Here is a 22,754-nt window from a genome sequence, read left to right as displayed (position 1 = left end):
TTTTCTTTTCTTTTCTTATTTTTTTTAGCAATGGGTAAATGGGGTAGAGGATTCTGTAGAGTCCATATAATAAAATTGAATTTCAGGAGCTCAATTGACACCTGAGTTAGAAAGGGAAAATTATTTACATGATATCAGTGATAGAATCAGTGCTTGTGTATGAATGTCAAATGTGGAAAGGAAATTAGACTGACAGTTTGTGGGGGAAGGGGCCAACTGGGAGTGGCATTTGGGTCTTGTGACTAGCACTTGCCAAATAACAAAATGCCTTACGGACTTAACCAAAAACACAGTCACAGAACCTTTGAAACTAATGAAAGAGCATCTCCAAGCCTTAGCACAGCTCAAAGAAGCAATCATAACAGCTCCAGCCTTAGGTATTCCAGACTACAACAAAGAATTCCATCTCTTTGTACATGAAGCAAGAGGCATAGCTTCTGGAGTGTTAATCCAAACTTTAAGGGCCCAATTTTAGGCCAATGGTATATTATAGTACATAGCTAGATATAATTGAGAAAGGAATGATTCCCTCTTTGAGAGCAATCGCAGCCACAGCAACCATGATCCAAAAGTCATCTGATTTGGTATTAGGATCAAAACTTAATGTCTACTCTGCACACCAGCTAGAATCCATATTGAAGAAATGTCATTTACAAGCTTTCACACAGCAAAGACTTTCTCAATATGAAATTGTGTTACTAAGCAATGAAAACATCACTTTAAAACATTGCCAACCATTGAATCCGGCATCCTTGATTCCAGATCTGCCATTAGAAGGGGAACCCATACATAACTGCCAAGAAACAATATCAGTAGTAGAAAAGCCAAGAAATGATTTAAAAGACACTCCCCTGGAACAATCTGACATTGAAATATATACCAATGGTTCAAGCAGGATAGTTAACAGAGAAAGTTATACTGGAGCAGCAGTAGTAACACTAACAGAGACATTATGGTATGTGTCCTTACCAAAGCACGTGAGCGCTCAAGGGGCAGAGCTAGCTGCTTTATTAAATGCTTTGCAAATTGGTAAAGATAAATGGGTCAATATTTACACAGATTGCCAGTATGATTTTCAGTAATTCATGCCACTGCAGAAATTTGGAAACATAGAGGATTTTTGACAAGTGCAGGTAAAGAGATCGCATATGCCAAACTAATAATGCAACTTCTTGAGGCTGTACAACTTCCCAAGGAAGTGGCAATAATCTACTGTAGATCACATACAGGGGCTAATGATCGTGTGTCTTTAGGAAATCATAGAGCTGACATTACAGCAAAATTTGGAGCTAGAGAAGGACCTTTTCATGTATTGAATTTCTCAATAGTTGAACAGGACAATCTAACCGATGCCTATAATGAGCAGGAAATTCAATCGTGGATAAAGAACTTAGGAGCAAAACAAATAAGAGGAATGTGGTTTTCGCAACTAGGCAAGCCCATCCTGCCTAAAAATTTATTTTATCACATGTGCAATGCAATACATGCACAAGGATACTGTGGAACCCAAGTTGTGATCGATTCAGTGAGACGATTTTGGACTGCACCAGGAATATCCTCATATGCCATAAGAATTTGTCAAAAATGTAAAATTTGTATGCAATTCAATCAGGGAGTTTATAAGACCAATGGCTTAGGAGGTCGTCCCTTAGCATATACTCCATTTGAATGCATACAGATAGATTTTATCAACATGCCAAAAGACAAAGGGTTTAAGTATTGCCTTGTCATCATAGACAGACTGACTAGATGGCCAGAAGTTTTTCCTTCCAAAAAGAACAACGCAGCATTTGTGGTCAAAATCCTATTAAAAGAAATCATACCTAGATTTGGGATTCACTCAAAGTTGGACTCAGACCATGGAAGTCACTTTACTCAGTCAATATTAAATGAAATTTATAAAAATCTAGGAATACAAGCAACATACCACACACCATATCATCCCCAAAGTTCAGGGCAAGTGGAAAGATTAAATAAAGACATTAAAACATTGATAGGAAAATTTTGTGCAGAAACACACCAAAAATGGACATTCTGCCATTAGTTCTATTCCATCTTAGAACACGACCCAGTGGAGATTTGCACATCTCTCCATTTGAGATGCTATATGGACATGCAATTTGGCAAGGAAGGACTTGTAAACCAGCTTACATTGCCATGATAGGTGGAGATTGTCAATTAACAAAATATATACAAAATTTACAGACAAGAATAGCAGAATTGCATGAAATGGGCTTGATACAACAAACAGTACCCCTGGATTACAATTTGCGCAAAATCAAACCAGGAGATATAGTATACTTAAAATTTTTCAATAGAAAATTGGCTATAGACATAAAATGGACTGGACCACATGAAATATTGCTTACTACCCCAACAGCTATAAAAGTTGCAGGGAAAGACTCATGGTTTCACTGTTCCCATGTGAAACCAGAAAAAGTTCAACAACACTGTAACAGACATAGTAGATAATTAGACAACAGTTAGGGCTGAGAAATGAAAACAAAAACTGATTAACATAAAAAGTACAATACAAAGAAATAATAGTGAAATATAATGTTCGAGACAACTTCCCAGCCCAGAGGAAAAGCAACCCAGAGGAAAAGCATCCCAGAGGAAAAGATTTTAAACCGGCCCGGAGGAAAAGCATCAAGAAAAGATGCTAGAGACAATAAACAAAGAGGAAAAGCTGAAATGGACAGCTAAGACTTTGAACTTTGTAAATGTGTTTATATAAGAAGAGGACAAATCGAAAATGAGACTTATATGTAAGACTGAATGTGTTAAAATAATAAAACAAAAAGTAATTTCACATATTAGGGAAATAGCATGCATCACAACATAACTTGGAAGAAAGAAGAGATCCATCAGTCAACATGCAAAGTGGAAATCTGAAGACACTTGATAAGTATTAATTCAACACAACACTATTAGACACAAAACACAAAATCACAAACTGACATATTGAGAGACCTTGTTTATATAAACAAGTGTCTGAAATTGTATTTATGCAAAATGTAAATATGTATATAGTTAGTTCCATAAGATCTTTGGCAAATAGAAAGATCAATAGATATTTCTATTTGATTGACATCATGATGTGGAACAATGTATATTGTTGTATTATATGTAAATAATTTCTATATATAATGTATTAGTTTTAGTTAACTTAGAGTAAGTAGTATTAGCACTAAGATTAAAATTTCTTGTAATAGTTTTTTTCAACATTTATTGTACTGAATTTATTGTAAAACCCCAAAATTACCCTTGCCAAATTTTCCTGCTAAGAATTCCTTAGAGTAGATTTAGTAAATTAATAACTATAATATAAAAATGTGACCTTGGGAAGGTCACAACAAAAAAAGGGGACAATTGTGGAAAGGAAATTAGACTGACAGTTTGTGGGGGAAGGGGCCAACTGGGAGTGGCAGTTGGGTCTTGTGACTAGCGTTTGCTTCCTGCCATGTGGGACTGGCTTCCAGGTGTTGGAGGAGAGAGGAACTTGTTCAGCCCAGTCTGGAGTGGCATGCTCTTCTTGGTTCAGCTGGAAGATTCAGGCCCAGTCACTTCTGAAGGTTAGACCTGTTCTTGTTTGCTTTCTATCTACTGCTAAGATTCTGAAGTATACAAAATTGGACTGATATAGAGGAGACGGAAGTGGGAAAACCCTCTGCCAGCCTCTAGGGCCTGGCCCTATACTCTGAATCTAAGGAAAAACTCCAATTCCAACTGGATTATTAAACTTTATATTATTTAAATTCGTAGTCAGATAAGTGGACTATCTTTTCTGGTCATAGAGGGAGCTGAAATTCTTTTCAGTCATTCTACAACAAATAGTCCTTATCAGACCCCTGCTGTTTCCTCTCAGCAGGGGGCATCTCCCTTCCTTAGCTTCATCAAGCAATATTCCCTCTCTCCTCCATACCCTGCTACAAACCTCCCATTATCCCCCTGTTTTCCAACCCTATTTCCTTTCCCAAATAAATATTATACAAACTAGAACATCTCTGGTGAAATCCATTATATGGGAGAGCATGAGAGAAACCTGCCATATAAATCACCAAGGTCTGACACTCACTTTCTTTTCCTTTGTTAGTTCTGTGTGGCTATGGCTACTGTGCCCTTTGTGAGAAGCAGAAGCTTTTGTGGTATATTTACTTCTGACAAGATATACATGTGATTCTGTAGTAAAGTCCTATACTGCACTAGAATCCAAAGATAATAAATAATGATGATAATAACAACTTATTTTTTTAAACCCTTACCTTTCACCTTAAAATCAATACCATGTATTGGTTCCAAGACAGATGAGTGGTAAGGGCAAGTGTTTGAGACCAAATTTGAATCTAGGAGCTCCCATCTCTAGGTCTGGCTCTCAATCCACTCAGCAACCCAGGTACCCCATAATAACTTATTTTTGCACAAACTTAGAAATCACTTCTTGGTAGTCAAGGTGGTGGCATAGAAGCAGTTCAGACCTCTGAAAACCCTTCCTGACCTATTACAAACTAAATGCACCTAGGGGACTGAAAATCAAATCTAACAACAAGACAGAGCCGAGGAACCCTCCTACAGGACTCAACTAAAAAGGTATACTCCCAAAAGCCAGAATTCAAGAACACTCGAGCTTAAGGGGAAAGAAGAAGGAAGGTCCTGGTACCCATCCCCCATCTAGAGCACTAAGCCTCCAGTGGTAGCTGGAACCTTTGGGTGAACAAAGGTGATGGTCAGAGCATCAAAAACAGGTGGTGAGAAAGCAGAGAAGAAGCTCAGAGCGCAGGGTGGGCAGCCTAGTTGCAGCAGTGGAGACACTCCATATTGCCCCCCCTCCTGAGGCTTTGGGCTCAGGGAACATTCAGCTCTGCAACTCATCTGGGCTTAATCTTATCAAAGCCTTCAGAGGACAGGGAAGCTCAAGCTCCAACATCTCTCCCCCACAGACTGCACTGAGAGATCTCCTGACAAAGCTCCAAGAGAGGAGACTGAGAGAAAACCTGAAAACCAAAAAAAAAAATGAGAGGAGCAAGAGCACAGATAACAGTAGGGATTAAAGAAGGGGTAAATATGAGCAAACAACAGAAAAAGAAAAAAGAAATTACAATCGACAGCTTTTATACAGGCAATGAACAAAGAGCAAATGGAACAGAGAAGGATGAAGGAACACCAAGCAAAAAAAAAAAAAAAACAGAAAACCCAGCAAATTGAATACAGGCTTTGGAAGAACTCAAAATACAATTCAAAACACAGTTAAGAGAGGCTGAAGACAACTTAAAGAGGCTGAAGAAGAACTTAAAAAGTAAGATAAGTCATCTGGAAACAGAAAACAGTGTCTTGAAAGCCAAAATTAATCAGCTTGAAAATGAGGCAAAAGAGATGAAAGATGAGGCAAAGAAAATGAAAGATGAGGCAGAGAAGATGAAAGCTGAGGCAAAAGAGATGAAATATGAGACAAAAAAAAAGAAATATGAGGCAGAGATGATGAAAGATGACCTCCAAAGAAAATCAGACCAAAAGGAGAGGGATGACCAAAAAGCCAGGGATGAAATCCAGTCTTTAATATCCAGAATACAACAACTAGAAGCAAGAGACTTCTCAAGACAGCAGAACACTATAAAACAAAACCAAAATAATGAAAAAATTGAGGAAAATATGAAGCATCTCATTCACAAAACAGAAGATTTAGAAAATCATTCCAAGAAAGATAACTTAAGAATCATTGGTCTACCAGAAGACTACAACAAAATAAACAGCCTGGACATCACACTGCAGGAAATTATCCAAGAAAACTGCCCCAATATTGTAGAACAATAGGGAAAAGTGGAGATTGAAAAAATCCATAGATCACCTCCTGTACTTAATCCCCAGTTGACAACACCCATGAAAGTTATAACCAAATTCAAGAACTAGGAAAAAATATTACAAGCTGCCAAGAAGAAGTCATTCAGATACCATGGAACCACAGTGAGGATAACACAGGATCTGGCTACATCTACACTGAAGGACAAAAAGGCATGGAATATGATATTCTGGAAATCAAGGGAAGTAGGTTTAGAACCAAGAATCAATTACTCAGCAAAACTGACCATATTCTTACAGGGGAAAGTATGGATATTTTACAAAATATTTAACAAAATAGAAGAATTTCAAGCATTTGTAAAGAAAAGACCAGACCTAAACAGAAAATTTGATGCCCAAACACAGAACTCAAGAGACTCATCAAATGGTAATTAATAAAGAGGGAAAAAAGAAAAACAAAAACCAAAAAAACCTTTTTTAAGAGACTCAATAAGTTAAAATGATATGTATCCTTATAAGAAAAGACTTAATATATTATTATAGTAACTTAAAAAATGTTATTATCACCTGAGAAGCCAGAAGAATTACACTTAGAGGGAACAGTAACAAACTGTATAGGATGAAATGCCAAGACATAAATATGTATATAGAGGTGTCTATGCATAAATTCATATATATATATATGTGTGTGTATATATAATATATATATAACTAGAGCTAAAAAAGAGGTTAATACTAAAAGAAATGGGAAAAGAAACAAAGGGGGTAAGTTTATATGTCACAAAGAAGCTCATCATGGGAAGGGGGAGAACATCAATACAATGGAAGGGTAAAGAGGTTGGAGACAGGAAATACTCAACTCTTACATGCATTGAAATTTACTCAAAGAGGGAAAAACAAGAAAATACATTGTAGCAGAGAATTGATCTGCACCCTATAGGGAAGTAGAAGGGTATCACAAACAGAATGGTGGGTAGGGAAGCAGTACAATGGAGGGAGAGGGTGGGGGTACTATAAAAAGACTGTAAAGAAAATAAGGGGAATAAGAAGGTAGGGGGGTTCAAAAGGGAAGTAAAATAAGGATGGGAATTAGGGGGACTGATTAAAAACAAAACATTGGTGTAAAAGGAAATAGTGAAAGAAGAAAAGGCAGGAGTAGGAGTAGAAATCAAAATGCTGGGAAATACACAGCTGGTAATCTTAGCTCTGAATGTGAATGGAATGAACTCACCCATAAAACACAAGTGAATAGCCGAGTGGATGAAACCAAAACCCTACCATATGCTTTCTACAAGAAACACACATGAGGAAGGTAGACATGAATAGTAAGTACATACGTAGGTAAGAGTATGGAGCCAAATCTATTGGGCATCAACTGATAAAAAGAAGGCAGGAGTTGCAATAATGCTATCTGACAAAGTCAAAGTAAAAATAGATCTATTTAAAAGAGGTAGGGAAGGTAATTACATCCTGATAAAAGGCAGTATAGACAATGAGGAAATATCAGTACTAAATATATGTGCACCAAATTGCATAGCATCCAACTTTCTAAAGGAGAAACTAATGGAATTCAAGGATGTAATACATAGAAACACTATACTAGTGGGGAACCTGAACCTTCCTGTATTAGAACTAGATAAATCAAATAAAAAAAATAAATAAGAAAGAGGTAAGAAAAGTGAATGAAATATTAGAAAAATTAGAGTTAGTAGAAATGTGGAGAAAAATAAACAGGGGCAAAAAGGAATACACCTTATTTTCAGCAGCACATGATACATTCACAGAGATCAACCATGTACTAGGGAATAAAATATTGCAAACAAGTGTAAAAGAGCAGAAATAATAAATGCAACCTTCTCAGATCATAATGCAATGAAAATAATAATTAGTAAGGGTATATGGAGAGGCAAATAAAAAATTAATTGGAAATTAAACAATGTGATTTTCCAGAATTGCTTAGTTAAAGAACAAATCATAGACACAATTAATTGTCATTGAAGAAAATGACAATGATGAGACATCTTTTCAAAATCTATGGGATGCAGTCAAAGTAGTACTCGGGGGGGGTGGGGATTTATATCCCTGAGTTCATATATTAACAAATTAGAGAGGGCAGAGGTCAATGAATTGGGCATGCAAATTAAAAAACTAGAAAGTGAACAAATTAAAAATCCTCAAATGAAGACTAAATTAGAGATCCTAAAAATCAAAGGAGAAATCAATAAAATTGAAAGTCAAAGAATTATTGATTTAATAAATAAGACTAGAAGCTGGTACTTTGAAAAAGCAAATAAAATAAACAAAGTACTGGTCAATCTAATTAAAAAAAGGAAAGAAGAAATCCAAATTGACAGTATCAAGGATAAGAATGAAGAGGAAATTAAGGTAATCTTTAAAAACTATTTTCCCCAATTATATAGCAATAAATACAGCAATCTAGGTGATATGGATGAATATTTTAAAAATATATAAATTGCCTAGACTAACAGAGGAAGAAATAGACTACCTAGACAACCCCATATCATAAAAAGAAATTGAGCAAGCCATCAAGGGACTCACTAAGAAAAAATCCCCAGGTCCAGATGGATTCACAAATGAATTCTATCAAACATTCAAAGAACAACTAATCCCAATATTATGCAAACTATTTGACAGAATAAGCAAAGAAGGAGTTCTACCAAATTGCTTAAAGCCAGCCAGGTCAAAAACAGAGAAAGAAAACTATAGACCAATCTCCTTAATGAATATAGATGCAAAAATCTTAAATAAGATACTAATAAAACAACTCCAGCAAGTGATCATGAGGGTTATCCACTATGACCATGTGGTATTTATGCCAGAAATGCAAGGATGGTTCAATATTAGGAAAACCATCCCCATAATTGACCATATTAACAAGTAAACCAACAAAAATCACATGATTATCTCAATAGATGCAGAAAAAAGCCTTTGAAAAATACAACACTCATTCCTATTGAAAACATTAGAAAGCATAGGAATAGAAGAGCCTTTCCTAAAAATAATAAACAGTATTTATCTAAAACCATCAGCCAACATCATCTGCAATGGGAATAAACTAGAAGCCTTTCCATTAAGATCAGGAGTAAAACAAGGATACCTGTTATCACCTCTACTATTTAACATTGTACTAGAAACACTAGTTGTAGCAATTAGAGAAGAAAAAGAAATTGAAGGTATTAAAATCGGTAATGAAGAGACCAAGACTCTTTGCAGATGATATGATGGTCTACTTAAAGAATCCTAAAGAATCAACCAAAAAGCTAGTCAAAATAATCAACAACTTCAGCAAAGTAGCCAGATACAAAATAAACCCACATAAGTCATCAGCATTTCTATCTATCTCCAACAGCAAGAATTAGAGAGAGAAATTCCATTTAAAATCACCCTAGACAATATAAAATATCTAGGAATCTATCTGCCGAGACAAACACAGGAACTGTATGTACACAACTACAAAATACTTTCCACACAATTAAAACTAGATCTAAACAATTGGGAAAACATTGATTGCTCATGGGTAGGACGAGCTAACATAACAATAATTACAATCCTACCAAAATTAATTTACTCATTTAGTGCCAAAAAAACTTTTTTTTTTTTACTGAATTAGAAAATACCATAACAAAGTTCATTTGGAAGAATAAAAGATCAAGGATATCCAGGGAAATCATGAAAAAAAAAGTGAAAGAAGGAGGCCTTGCAGTCCCAGATATCAAACTATACTTTAAAAGAGTGGTCATCAAAACAGTTTGGTACTGGCTAAGAGACAGAAAGGAGGACCAGACTTGGGATAAGTGACCTCAGCAAGGCAGTCTATGATAAACCCAAAGAGCCCAGCTTTTGTGATCAAAATCCACTATTTGGTAAAAACTGCTGGGAAAATTAGAAGATAGTATGGGAGAGATTCACACCCTACACCAAGATAAACTCAGAATGGGTTTGAACTTGAACATAAAGAAGGAAACTATAAGCAAATTAGGTGAACACAAAATAGTATACATGTCAGATCTTTGGGAAAGGAAAGATTTTAAAACCAACAAGAGCTAGAAAATATCCCAAAATGTAAATTCAATAATTTTGATTCCATCAAATTAAAAAGGTTTTGTACAAACAAAACTAATTCATCCAAAATTAGAAGGGAAGCAACCAATTGGGAAACCATCTTTATAACAAAAACCTCTGACAAAGGTCTAATTACTCAAATTTATAAAGAGTTAAACCAATTATACAAAAAAAAAAAATCAAGCCATTCTCCAATTGATAAATGGGCAAGGGACATGAATAGAAAATTTTCAGTTAAAGAAATCAAAACTATTAATAAGCACATGAAAAAGTGTTATAAATCTCTTATAATCAGAGGGATGAAAATCAAAACAACCTCACGCCTAGCTGATTGGCTAACATGACAGCAAAGGAAAGTAATGAATGCTAGAGGGGATGTGGCTAAGTCAGGACATTAATGCATTGCTGGTGGAGTTGTGAATTAATCCAACCATTCTGGATGGCAATTTGGAACTATGCCCAAAGGACACTAAAAGACTGTCTGCCCTTTGATCCATCCATAGCACTACTGGGTTTGTACTCCAAAGAGATAATATGGAAAAAGACATGTACAAAAATATTCATAGCTGCTCTCTTTGTGGTAGCAAAATATTGGAAAATGAGGGGATGCCCTTCAATTGGGGAATGACTGAACAAATTGTGGTATATGTTGGTGATGGAATAGTATTTTGCTCAAAGGAATAATAAAGTGGAGGAATTCCATGGGAACTGGAACAACCTCCAGCAATTGATGCAGAGTGAGAGGAGCAGAACCAGGAGAACATTATAAACAGAGACTGTGTACTGTGATGTAATCGAATGTAATGGACTTCTCCATTAGTGGCAATGCAGTGCTCCTGAACAACTTGGAGGAATCTAGGAGAAAAAACACTATCCACATTCAGAGGAAAAACTGTGGGAGTAGAAACACAGAAGAAAAATAACTGCTTAAATACATGGTTCGAGGGGATATGACTGGGGATGTAAACTCTAAATGAACATCCTAATGCAAACACCAACATGGAAATAGGTTCTGATCGAGAACACAAGTAATACCCAATGAAATTGCCCATCAGCTGCAGGAAGTGTGGGTGGAGGGGAAGGAGAGAAATAATGTGGTTATTGTAACCAAGAAATAATGTTCTAAGTTGACTAAATAAATTAATTTTTTAAAAGAGTTCCCTTTCCTCACAAGCAAAAAAGCAGTCATCTGTTTTGGCTCATGTAAGGTTATCTCTCCTTAGTAATTATCAAAGAGATTCATAATTCTCCAAATAGATTTCAGAGGTCCATGAACTTAAATAGGAAAAGGGAAGTACTTCTTCATTTCAATATAATTGGCTTCCTTTGTAATTCTATGTATTTTATTTTAAACATTATTCTGAGTAGGGTTCATAGGTTTGCCAGGCTTCCAAAGGGGCCCATTATACAAAAAATGTTAAGAATTCTTTATCTGGAGTTATGATGAGCATTTAAATCTAGAGCAGAAAATTCCCTCAACACCAAAGAAAACCTAGTATTTTGAGCAAAATTGCATTCAAAAAGAAGACAATTCTTTTTCCTTTTGGAAAAAAAAATAATCTCAGCTGAAAGTAAAGAACCATGACTACTCCATTTACAAAGTTGTGTAGGTTTCAAGAGTTGAGTCTTGACTAGCCCACAAAAGCAATTTCCCCCTTCTGGAATCAATTTATCCACTGAAACTTCTTAGAGATTTCCTTGGGATTCATTTTTTCTTACAGTGACCCTATGCTACTGTATTGAACCATAACAGTAATGTGGGTTAAGTAGCATCTGGAGAAAAAAAAAGATGTGTCAACATGCTGTTCATTTTCAAAAATCTTTCCTAATGTGACTTAGATGGCAGATGCAGATTTTGTTTTGGCAAGAAATAATGTGATAAATTTACTAAATAAATTAATTTAAATTAAAAAAAAAGAAATCACTTCCTTATAACAACTATCTGAAGCTGATAGTGAGTGCAAGTATCCTCCCTATTTCACAGATGAGGCAACTGAAACAGAGATGAAATGACTTGCCTATCAGCTTGTATCAGGACCAATATCAAAGATGTACTCTTCTGATATATATGATTATATATTATGTAATTATGATTGCCTAATATTATGAATATGATTTTTCTTACAATTTGATGTTAGGGTCACATATCTGACCCTAACATCAGCAATTAAGTGTAATCCCCTACCCCAAAAGATGTTAGTTATGGGGTATAGCAATGATGTAAACAATATTATTTTTTGACAAGGGCTTGTTTATCTTATTTGTTCTTGATTTACAATTTCTGAATCACTTTTCACAAAATAAGTGAATTGTATTCAAAATATTATCTTCCATTGCTGTTCTAAGTGAGATTATGATAGACAACTGGAAATTATATTTGGAGAGATAATATGACATATTACTTGTAAAAACATCCACTATAGTTATAATATGGAAGTCAGGGAGTTCTTCTTTGTGGATAGAATAGCAGTAGGTACCTCCAAAAAACCTTGAGAACACCAAACATTTTTTTCCTGTGCTGAGGCTACCTTCAGTTTGTATTCTACAAAAAAGCAGGACATCCTGTTGATGATTATAGCCTGGCCCATTAGAGTGTTGTAGTGTCTAAAGATATCCTTGAGGGGGGCCAGATAGAAAAGAAAGGTGTCCCTACATTTCTTTCCCATGTATCTGTATTTGTGTTACATTTTGTCATCTGTCCCTGTAGAAATTTTGTGTGTGCCAAACCATGCTACTGAGCCATCCAAACAAATCCTTGGGTACAGAGAACACAACAGGATTTAAATAGCAATGAGTCTATCTCGAACTTGTTTTGAATCCTTTTTTTCTCTTAAACATGCTTGTATCAGGGGTAGCAGGAACCTGACAGCTACAAATGACTAAATTCTTTTAAAATGTATTGCCTAGAAAATATGTTGAGGGTGTGTGGTCCTTTTCCAATAGTCATTCTGATTTTTCATAGTGGTGCAGAGATGACCCTGGAGTCACAAAAGAAGAACTCAACCACTGCCAAATATTACCAAACTATAAAGCCTTCAAGTAAAGTGCTGAGGAAAATTGTGGGTCTGCTGTCTTAAGCCCAGTCTACTGAAGGGCAGAGAGTCATTTCACTGGGAGTGGTAAATACTTTAGGCCAAAACAACTCAAAATTGGAGAATAGAAAAGTGGTAATCTCTACTTGGAAACCATACATTTATTGTCACACACATTCAGGTCTTTGTAAACAAAAATGCACATGGTCACATGAGCACACACCAAAAGTATCATCCAAAATAAATCATGGAAAAGAGGCACATTCCACTGAAAGTAGCACTTGTTGAGCAATCTATGAACTTTATTAAATGCACTTCCTCTTTTTTTAACTTCTTGAATGTTTTAATTATAGAATTGTCAGTTGACAGCTTTTATTAATCACCTGCTATGTGTCAGTCACTATAGTAAGGGCTGGGTATATATATATATATATACACAAGGGAAGAAAAAATAGACTGTTGGCTCTCAAGAAGCTCATCCAGTCTAATGGGGAAGACAATATAGGAACAACTATGCACATATAAGAAATATAGAGGATAAACTGTAGATTTTAATAAAGGGAAAAGAGCAGGAAGTGACTAGTGTAACTGACATATCAGCTCCTTCTATCCTTAAGATTTTGATAAGCCCAAGTTTGAAAGATGATTTCTCTTTAGACCTGATATTTTTTTACCTTTCCCAAAATGTTCCTCAATTTCTGTTTTCTCGGGTGGCAATCCTTCTGGATTCTACCACGTTGGCCATCTTTACCACACAGCATGTGTTCACTCTCCTGTCTATCTCCTTATCTTTTATAAGCCATCTGCATGAATAGAAGTTTTTTGTTTTGTTTTTTTTTTCATGAGAAAGCACAGGAATTTCATTCTGTTTTGCTCTTTTCCACAGTGGTTCAGCTGCTTGGAGCTCATACCACATGCATTCTCTTGTGAAAATGTATGCCTCTCTCCTTGCATTAGAGTGGGAAAATCTCTACCATTTCTCTCCATTCTTTGCTTCCTTCTTATTAAATTGAGGGAGGTAGGCACAGGACCATAAATTTAGAACAGAAAGGGACCTTAGAAGCCATTGTGTCTAACCCCTTCATTTTACAGATGAAAAAACTGATACCCAAATAGGTTTGACGCCAGATCTTTCTAACATAACCTTATCCAGTACCTTATCCAGTACACCATGTTACTTCTCATTTGGCCTCAGTCACCTTGGGTTTTTGTTTTTGGTTTTTTGTTTTTTTTTTATCCCAAGATGTGGAATTCAACTGAAACACAGGAACTTGGCATTCATTTTTATTCAAAGTGTTTCAGATGACTAACTTCCCTACATACCCAACCTAGACATATTCCATTTGTATTTTAAAGAAAGAAAAGAATACAGTCCATTGCTATTGATTTAGCAGACCTAACCCTTTTTAAGCTAAGAAGGCTGTTCCTTTCTAATACAGTCTAATACTTTCTAACACAGTCTAAAAATCCCTTCCCTACTTAACCAGGAAAGTTTAGCTTATGCCTTCAGTTTCCAGTTCTTTGCCAAACAAAGAGAGCTGATCTGGTTGGTTGGTAGTAGTCTCTCAGTAACTGAGAATGATGATTGCCTTTGTGTGTTTTGCACAAAGACACTTGTGCATGAAAGAGATTTAAGTGGAAGAGTCGATGCACAGAGACCGTCCCACTCTCTCAGTGTTGGAAGCCTGGGTCCAGTGGCACAAAAGGTCGTTACACCTGGAGACTTCCTCAGCTGCATTGGATGGCCGTGTTGTCTTTTGTGCTCCAACACGCCCTAAGTACTCCACAGTGCTTTGCTGCGTCACCATCTCAGCCGTTGAACCTTCTTGTTGGTTTCTTCCATCTGTTCTGCTGAAGCAGTCTTCACATGCTGGATGAGCAAAGCCCTAGTTCACCAGGGGTCTATGACCCCATGGCTACCCTCACAAGGTTTAGCCCACCTGTAGAAGCTGTTGCCCGGGGTGTGGCTGCTGCCGCATGCTAGCAGCTACTAGGAGCCACAAGTGAGAGCTGGGTGTCAGGTTGGTGTTAATGGCTGGAGAGCTGCTCTAGGAGGGTACGACAAGTCCTCCATACCAGAGATACTACCCCTCTCTGAACACCCCATACACCCCTGATCTAAATATCTTGAAATATATAGGTACTTTTCCTTTTTTCTTATCACCCTAAATAAACCTAATTTGTCCATTGCTAGGACAAAAGGTATCCACAGCTTTTTTTAACTCTTTAAGGCATGATACCAGTTTGATGGTCAAATAGAAAAGTTTGCAAATGCCATTGATTCTGTCTCCAGGGAGCCTACATGGAGAAAAGAAGCTTAAGCAAACTTTGGTATAGACAAGTGAGATCTGGAGTCTGGGAATTAGCCCTTATTTAGTATAAGAAGAGGCAAGAAGAGGGGAAAGGATAAGTATGACTTGGAGAATATCTTAAAAACAAATGATGTCTGTTATACAGAATTTTATATATATACTACAGTAACAATGTTTGTTACATCAACAGAGTCTAGCTAAGTAGCTCAGTGCCTGGAGACAAGAAGAGTTCAAAATTTGCTCTGAAACTTATTAGCTGAGTGACACTGGACAAGGCACTTCACTTTCTGTTTGCCTCAATTTCCTCATCTGTAAAAATAGATTAATAATAGCACCTATATTCCAGGGTTGTTATAAGGCTCAAGTGAGATAATAATTGTAAAGTGCTTAGAGCAGTACCTGACACATAATAAGTACTACAGAAATGCTAGCTACCATTATTGCTACTAATTAATCTTAAGTGAAGTGATGTTTAGTAAATGCCTAGTAACAATAGGATATAAAGGAAATATAGCAGTCCAAATGGAGACACAGGTTTAGGGTATATAACTCAACTTAAATACCTGAGGGAAGCTAGATAATTCATGTCCCCCTCTCTGTGGGGATTGAACTAAATGATCTATAAGGTCCTTTCCAGCTCTAGATCTATGAATTTAAAGATATATTTGCAATGCCTTAATCTAGGCACTGAAAGTGCTGTGTGACTCAATATTAGTCAGTCCATCTATCAAAATTTAATAGGTACTTACTGTGTCCCAGGATTCTTCAAAGTGTTTTTGATACAAAGAAAGGCAAAAGACAGCCACTGTTTTCAAAGAGCTCAAAATCTAAGGCTACAGAGTAATTAAGGAAAAACAAAAACAAAAACAAAAAAACCCAAGAAGATAGAAATTGCAGTATTCACATTAGGTTCACATTGCAAAGTCAATCATCCTAGCCATGAATGAGAATAAATTGCTGAATCTGGAGGTCACAATAAAATACAAGAACAATACAGCATAACACAATGTAATACAACATAACAGGGGAAGAGTTTACATAAAACATGCTACTCAGTAGCCCCCACCACACCAATAGAGTTAAGTATGTACACATCAAACAAAGTATTTTGTTAAGTCTTAAAGGATTTGGGGATCAAGGAACCCTTGTAAGAAGAACATCCAAGCTAGCCTGAACATAGATTGGAAGAATCTTGAAGGATCTATTCCTAAGGTTTGAGAAAGCCATTATTTTAGTAGATTTTGTTTACTTGTAGGCAAAAACCCAGAAATCTGTGGGGGAAGAAATTGTGCTTCATTTTTCACTCAATAAGAATTACATATATTTTTCCTAAATTATCAAAGAATCCAAAATAGTAGGGCTTACATTAAAGAAATTTGGGTGATTGGGGTTGAATGCCTTAAAAACTCAACTTCTGGTGGTTTAAAAGCGCCTCCTTTGTATATTTGTCAGACCCCAGCACACTAAGATAACCTTTTCACTTATTAATTATGGTGATGAGTTTAAATTTCCAGTTTGGAAAATCCTAGCAATTCACTGCCCTTTTCTTTCAAAAAAAAAAAAAAACCTTGTTGGAGGGTAATCACACAATGAAACCAAAAATAGAACCTTAAAAATAAAATCACAGTCCATCTAGTACTCTTTCAACTAGAGAGTGCAGTCTCTGTGCTCACGTGTGATCAATTGACGGGGGAAATGGTGAAGGGGCAAGGCAATTATTTTAACTCACTGCATCAACATGTAATCATTCCCTCTTCATCACAAGAAACAAGAGTTTCTTGCCTTCAGTCTAGGGACTGAATTTTAAATAAGGATATTTATTAAATCCTTGATTTGGCAAAAAAACATGGAAATAACTTGTCCTTGGTGTTGCCACAATGCCAGAGGAGAGGATATTTGAATAGTAAAAGGGACAAGATGGCCAAACCCAGTTCTTCCAATGTTACTGACAGTCACTAGCAGAGTAGGTGGTATTTATGGATAAGACCTTTTCGTCTAAAATTTCAAAGGTTCCAATACCACTCTTTCTTAAAAGAATGTTCTATGGTAAAACATATTTCTTCTACAACATTGTCTAAAATATCTTTGCTAAATTAAATTTCTCTTGTTTATCTTGTCTCCTTCCCCAACCCCATCTCCCATCTCATGTCATCAATTTTCATTTGCTACTGCTCTAAAACTAAAACTAAAACTAAAACTAAAACTAAAACTAAAACTAAAACTAAAACTAAGGCTACTACTCCAGGACTCTGAAATGGAAAAAAAAAAAAACTCTTAGAAAAATCTAGGCCAGAGGTAAGAAATTTGGCTCACAGGCTGCAAAACTCTTAAGTGACACTTGAACCAGATTACAATGTAACTGAGAAACGTTTTATAAAATAAACCAAAAAGAAAAAAAAAGGTTACTGCTTATAGATAAAAATATAAATAATCCTAATTTATGGGTTTTCTAAATAAATATGCATCCAGTAGGGATTTGTTTCTATTTTAATTTGGCACCATTGATATGGGCAATGTTCTATGTTAGAAAGAATGCTTAGTCAGGTGACAGAGTAGAATGATAGCTAGATCTAGAAACAAGAGGTCATGGCTTGAAATATGGCCTCAGACATTTCCTAGTTGTGTCACCCTGAGAAAGTCCACAATTTCCCAGCCCTTATTGTTCTTCTACCTTGGAAGACAGACAGTATTGATTTTAAAGCAGAAGATAAGGTTTTTAAAAGAAAAAGAGAGTACTAGACTTGGAATTAAAAGATCCTCATTTTAGTCTGTGCTATGACATTAGCTCTTTGACAGAAGATAAATCATTTAACCTCTACTGGTCTCAGTTTCCTTAGTTGTAAAATATTAATATAAACACATTTGTTTTATATATTATATGTTTATATATAATAAATATAACGATAATGTACCATTTACTTTAGAGAGTCATCTGAGGAAGGTATCTTCTAAAATTTATATTGAGTTAGTATTATCTATTCCAATTCCCATATTAAAACACACACTCTCTCAGAGCAAAAGAAGTTAATTTGACTTGCCTAGCAAAAAGAGTACCCAAATCTCCTAATAAACAGTTCAATGTGCTTTCCATTCCACCACACTAGTCAGCCTTCTCTAGATTTAAGATAGCTCCCTGGCCTCTGGCTTAACTTTCTACACCTTTGTTGTAGGCATAATCATAGATCTAAGAGTGGAAGAGTCCTCAAAAACTATCTAGCACAGTGATGGCAAACCTTTTAGAGGTGGAGTGTCGGGCCCTGCCCCCACTAAATCCCCCAGACCAAGTGCCATGCCTACATCCCCCAGAATGTAAACCATGCTCCTACCCCCATTCATTGCTAGGTGTGCCCCCCCCCCTTATGCCACACAGGGGAGGGAGAAAGCATTCCCCTTGGGCTGCTGGGACAGATGAAATGAGGAATGTCCTCAATGAGTATAGAGAGGGGGAGGGGAGTGCTCTACTCAGGCCACTCCCCTCCAGCTCTACCACTTGTGAGTTGCCCACTTTACCCCCTGTGCACTACCATTGGGCTGCTGAATAGAGGGGTGGGGGATGTGAAAAATTACATCAGACATGGTGGAGATAGGATGGGAGCAGCTAAACCCAAGTCCCTCTGCCTTACTGGTAATGAACTTGGAGCAGGGGCAAGAGGGCAGCCTTGTACCTACAGAGAGGACTCTGTGCACCATCTTTGGCACCCATGCCATAGGGTTGCCATCACAGATCTAGGTTAACACTCTCATTTGGAAGATAGTCAGAAAATTGAGGTCCAGAAAGATAGCAAGTCATTCTCTATTCATATCAATCATAGAATTGGTATTCAGAATAAATAAATTGACCTAGACATTCCCTTTAAGGAAGAGAATTATGCTCAAGATGTCAAGTTTTAGATGTTGGTAAGTCTCTCAAAGTATTCAGGTGCATGTGTAGCAGAGTTCTGTCCTGAACCCTTCAGTTCACCTGCTTCCTGTGACAGGATTAACTTATCTTTTATGTTCACTTTTTAGAAAATCATGAAACGTCTTATAAAAAGATATGTCCTGAAGGCCCAGGTGGATAGAGAGAATGATGAAGTCAATGAAGGTAAATAATGTTTTGATGGATTTCCCAGGGCTGTCAGATGTCCCATATAGGTAGATGCTGTCCTACATTTATTTCATTGCCTCGTCACTTCCTTGAAATGTATTCGATCCCTTCTTTTAGGTTCTCTCCTCTCATCAATCAGTCTGCCTGCTCTAAACAACCCAAATTTTCAACCTTTTCCCATGGTCTCACATTTCAAATACTCAACTTGTACACCTACTCTTCCCCATTCCATTTAATTATATTGTTACTGTTTGAGTTTTGGTTTTGGTTTTAACAGACTATATCCTTCTATATTTTATTTTTAAGCTGATTATTCTAAAATATTAAGGAGATTAATTAAGTAGTACTAGTTAAATATAGAATCACAAATTTTGAGCTGATAAGGACTTTAGTGTTCCTATATTCCAATTTCCTTCTTTTATAAGTAAAGAAAATGAAGCCCAGTGAGATCAGCAAACAATTTGCTCAAGGTAGACAGGTAGCATGTTCTGACTCCAAATCTCATACTCTTGTCACTGGCCCATATTGCTTATATTTTACTCAAAGAAAATAATATAATCCAAGAATATAAGAACAAAAAAAAAAATCACCTGTCCTGATTTCTCTTCATTATACTAGAAGCAGAAATTCACTAAAGCCAGAATCCAAGGAAATTAATAACCCTCCAAGAAACAACTATTCCTTTAGTCAATTCTCCCATAATCATACTAGGGTCAGGAGAGCCATCATTTCATCTCTCATTTCTTTTCCTCTGCCTCAAAGTAAGGCTATATTCAACAATCTGAATAGCTCCCTTTTAAATTAATTGATTAAGTTGCTATTTCAACTTGAGCAGATGCCTTCTATCAATTGATTGATAAAGCAACCAAAACATTCTGCTCCATCAAAACAAAAAAGTTAACTCCAAGTTAATTGCTTAAATTATATGAGGAATATATGAGGTTGCTATTCAATGATCATATAGCATGCTCTTAGTGAGTATTGACTGGCATTAGTCGTGCTTCATAACTCTGATCCAGAAACTCTGATCCAGACATCTCTACCCACTGGAGAGAAGATGTTTATTTCAACTGCTCACCTGATTGGTTTGTAAGAGGAAAGGGAGGCATACAAAATGGACAAATAAATTACCCCTTTTCTGGGGCTGGAGAGGTCAGGTCATTAACCTCAAATGGGACCTCATCATCAGTCCTCCATTGGAATAGTAGACAGACTAAATTGCTAAATTGTAAGATTCTGCATCTGTCAGGTTGAAATATGCCACAAAATGCCAGGAAAAGAAAAAAAAAACAGAAAAACAGGATATAATATTACTACAAACATAGTAAAGGGAAAAATTCAAGAGTGAATGAATAAGCAAGGACTGGAAGGGAATATATAGGAAAGTCTTAAAAAGCTGCCATAAAAATGTGGTACAGAAAATTAATGTTGTGTAAATATTGTACATGTTCTATTGTTTCATTTTTTTAAAGTTAAATGCATGACAAATTATCAAGTATTTTGGTCATCTTCAAAATGATTATTTTAAAATGATAAACAAGTTAATTATCTTTATTTCAATAGTGTCTTGAATGTGAATATGAGAACTAAAACTAAAATTCTCAGACTGCTGAGTTGCCATTTAGTTTCATTCACCCAGAAGAGCAAATAGTAGGGGAAGGCTAAATCCAGTGTGTGACTGGACCCAACTGTTCATTGCACTAGAAAAGGTTACACTAAATCAGAGAGTCCTCCATGAAGCAGCTTTCCCTTTAGTCACTTCTTCCATAATTAGATCAAGGTCATAAATGGTCACGACTGCTACAAAACATGCTACATTTTATTGTTTAAAATTAATTAATTTAAATTTGAAATTACTAAGCAGCTTGTGTTTGTGTCCATATTTAATATTAAGTATATATATTTTTAAAATAACCTTTACTTTCTATCTTAGAATCAATACGGTGTATTGGTTCTAAGGCAGAAGAGTAGTAAGGGCTAGGCAATGGGGGTTAAGTGACTTGCCCAGGGTCACACAGCTGGGAAGTGTCTGAGGCCAGATTTGAATATAGGACTTCCTATCTCGAGGCCTGGCTCTCAATCCATTGAGCCACCCATCTGCCCCAAAATATATTTAATTTTTTAAAAGATGTGAGAAAATGGATTTTTACATGACCATGTTCTCCAAAAAAAAATTTTGTCTTTCCAGGAGAACTGAAAGAAATCAAGCAAGACATCTCTAGTCTCCGATATGAACTTCTTGAAGAAAAGTCACAAGCAACAGGAGAACTGGCTGGACTGATACAGCAGCTCAGTGACAAGTTTGGTAAGAACTTAAACAAGGATCATCTGATGATGAACAAAGGCAAGGATGACTAGCCAGACCCACAGCCTCTGTGACATCAAACACCATACAGAAGGAGTGACAATTAACAATGGCTTCAGACAAATCCTGGCCTTGACCATCAAGCTAATATAACTCCAATGAACCTGTTCCTTGTTGATACTTGTGTCCAAATAGGTTTGCCATTGTCTACAACCAGCTAAGCTGCCTGGACCCAGGAGTTGTGGTGATTCTAGATACCCAAAGCATTTTTTTTCTTTTTTGTAGAAGAGTAGAACACAAATAGAAAAAGGGAGAAATGGTCAACAAATATGAGGCCATGGCTCTCGTATAGCTGAACTATGATGCGTTTCCCTATTAGCACATCCTACAACATTTATCCTCTCTCCTGGAGCCTGGAAAGAGTTGGATGTCTCAGCTTTATAAACATACCTTCCAACTTGGGTACCATGCATTAACACTGCTTAGGGCAGATAGAATATCTAATGAACATCCTTAGATATTCATAAAAATAAAACTACCAAGCAAAACCAGGATGTGACCTGTGATCTATTCTTAAGTGCCAGATGAGAACACAGATAGCCTAATAGCAAAATAGTTTTATTTGTTTAAAAAAAAAATTCTAAATCAAAACTTGTACTGTTAGTAGACCTGTTTAGAGGAAGTGAGGGATCCAAATAATGTATTTTTACCTTTATTAAGATTATCTCGTGTTTACTATTTTTACCTAAAAAGAATAAATAAAATTACCTCACAATAACCTGCTGGGGCCTAAGTGGAATATGGTATCTGTTAACCTCAATAACATTTGCTTATGGCTTTTGAGAACATAATGGCAAATAATGATTGCTTTCATTTTTGCCTATTGGGATAAAATGAGGGACTTTCCTCACCTATATAATTGGATAATTTATCATCAAAATATAATTGTGGTATATGTTATTACTGCTATCATATAATAGAATGACAAAGATAAGAGATGGTTTCATCTAGAGGTATTTGTGGAGGGATAGGACAAAAGTTTAAGGGCAGTACCACTATGTTAACTCCCTAAATTCAACTTGGAGCTCAGATCCAAGTTACTCTAGCTCAGCTTATTTTACCCCTGCCCACTGGCAACA

The 22,754-nt window shown here is 36.2% G+C and overlaps 1 protein-coding gene across 1 annotated transcript in view; it reads left to right on the top strand.

The window, feature by feature from the left end:
• TRPC7 (transient receptor potential cation channel subfamily C member 7) overlaps positions 1-22,393 on the top strand; it is a 460,933-nt gene extending 438,540 nt beyond the window's left edge. The window contains exons 11-12 of the mRNA XM_016428186.2: positions 19,232-19,307; positions 21,499-22,393. Of these exons, the coding sequence (XP_016283672.2) occupies positions 19,232-19,307; positions 21,499-21,668 (246 nt within the window). The 3' untranslated portion in view covers positions 21,669-22,393. The remainder of the gene's footprint in view (positions 1-19,231; positions 19,308-21,498) is intronic.
• Positions 22,394-22,754: the final 361 nt, after the last annotated feature.

Source organism: Monodelphis domestica, chromosome 1 (genome assembly GCF_027887165.1).
Source record: "Monodelphis domestica isolate mMonDom1 chromosome 1, mMonDom1.pri, whole genome shotgun sequence".
Lineage (NCBI taxonomy): Eukaryota > Metazoa > Chordata > Mammalia > Didelphimorphia > Didelphidae > Monodelphis > Monodelphis domestica.
This window is presented reverse-complemented; position numbering and strand designations above follow the sequence as displayed.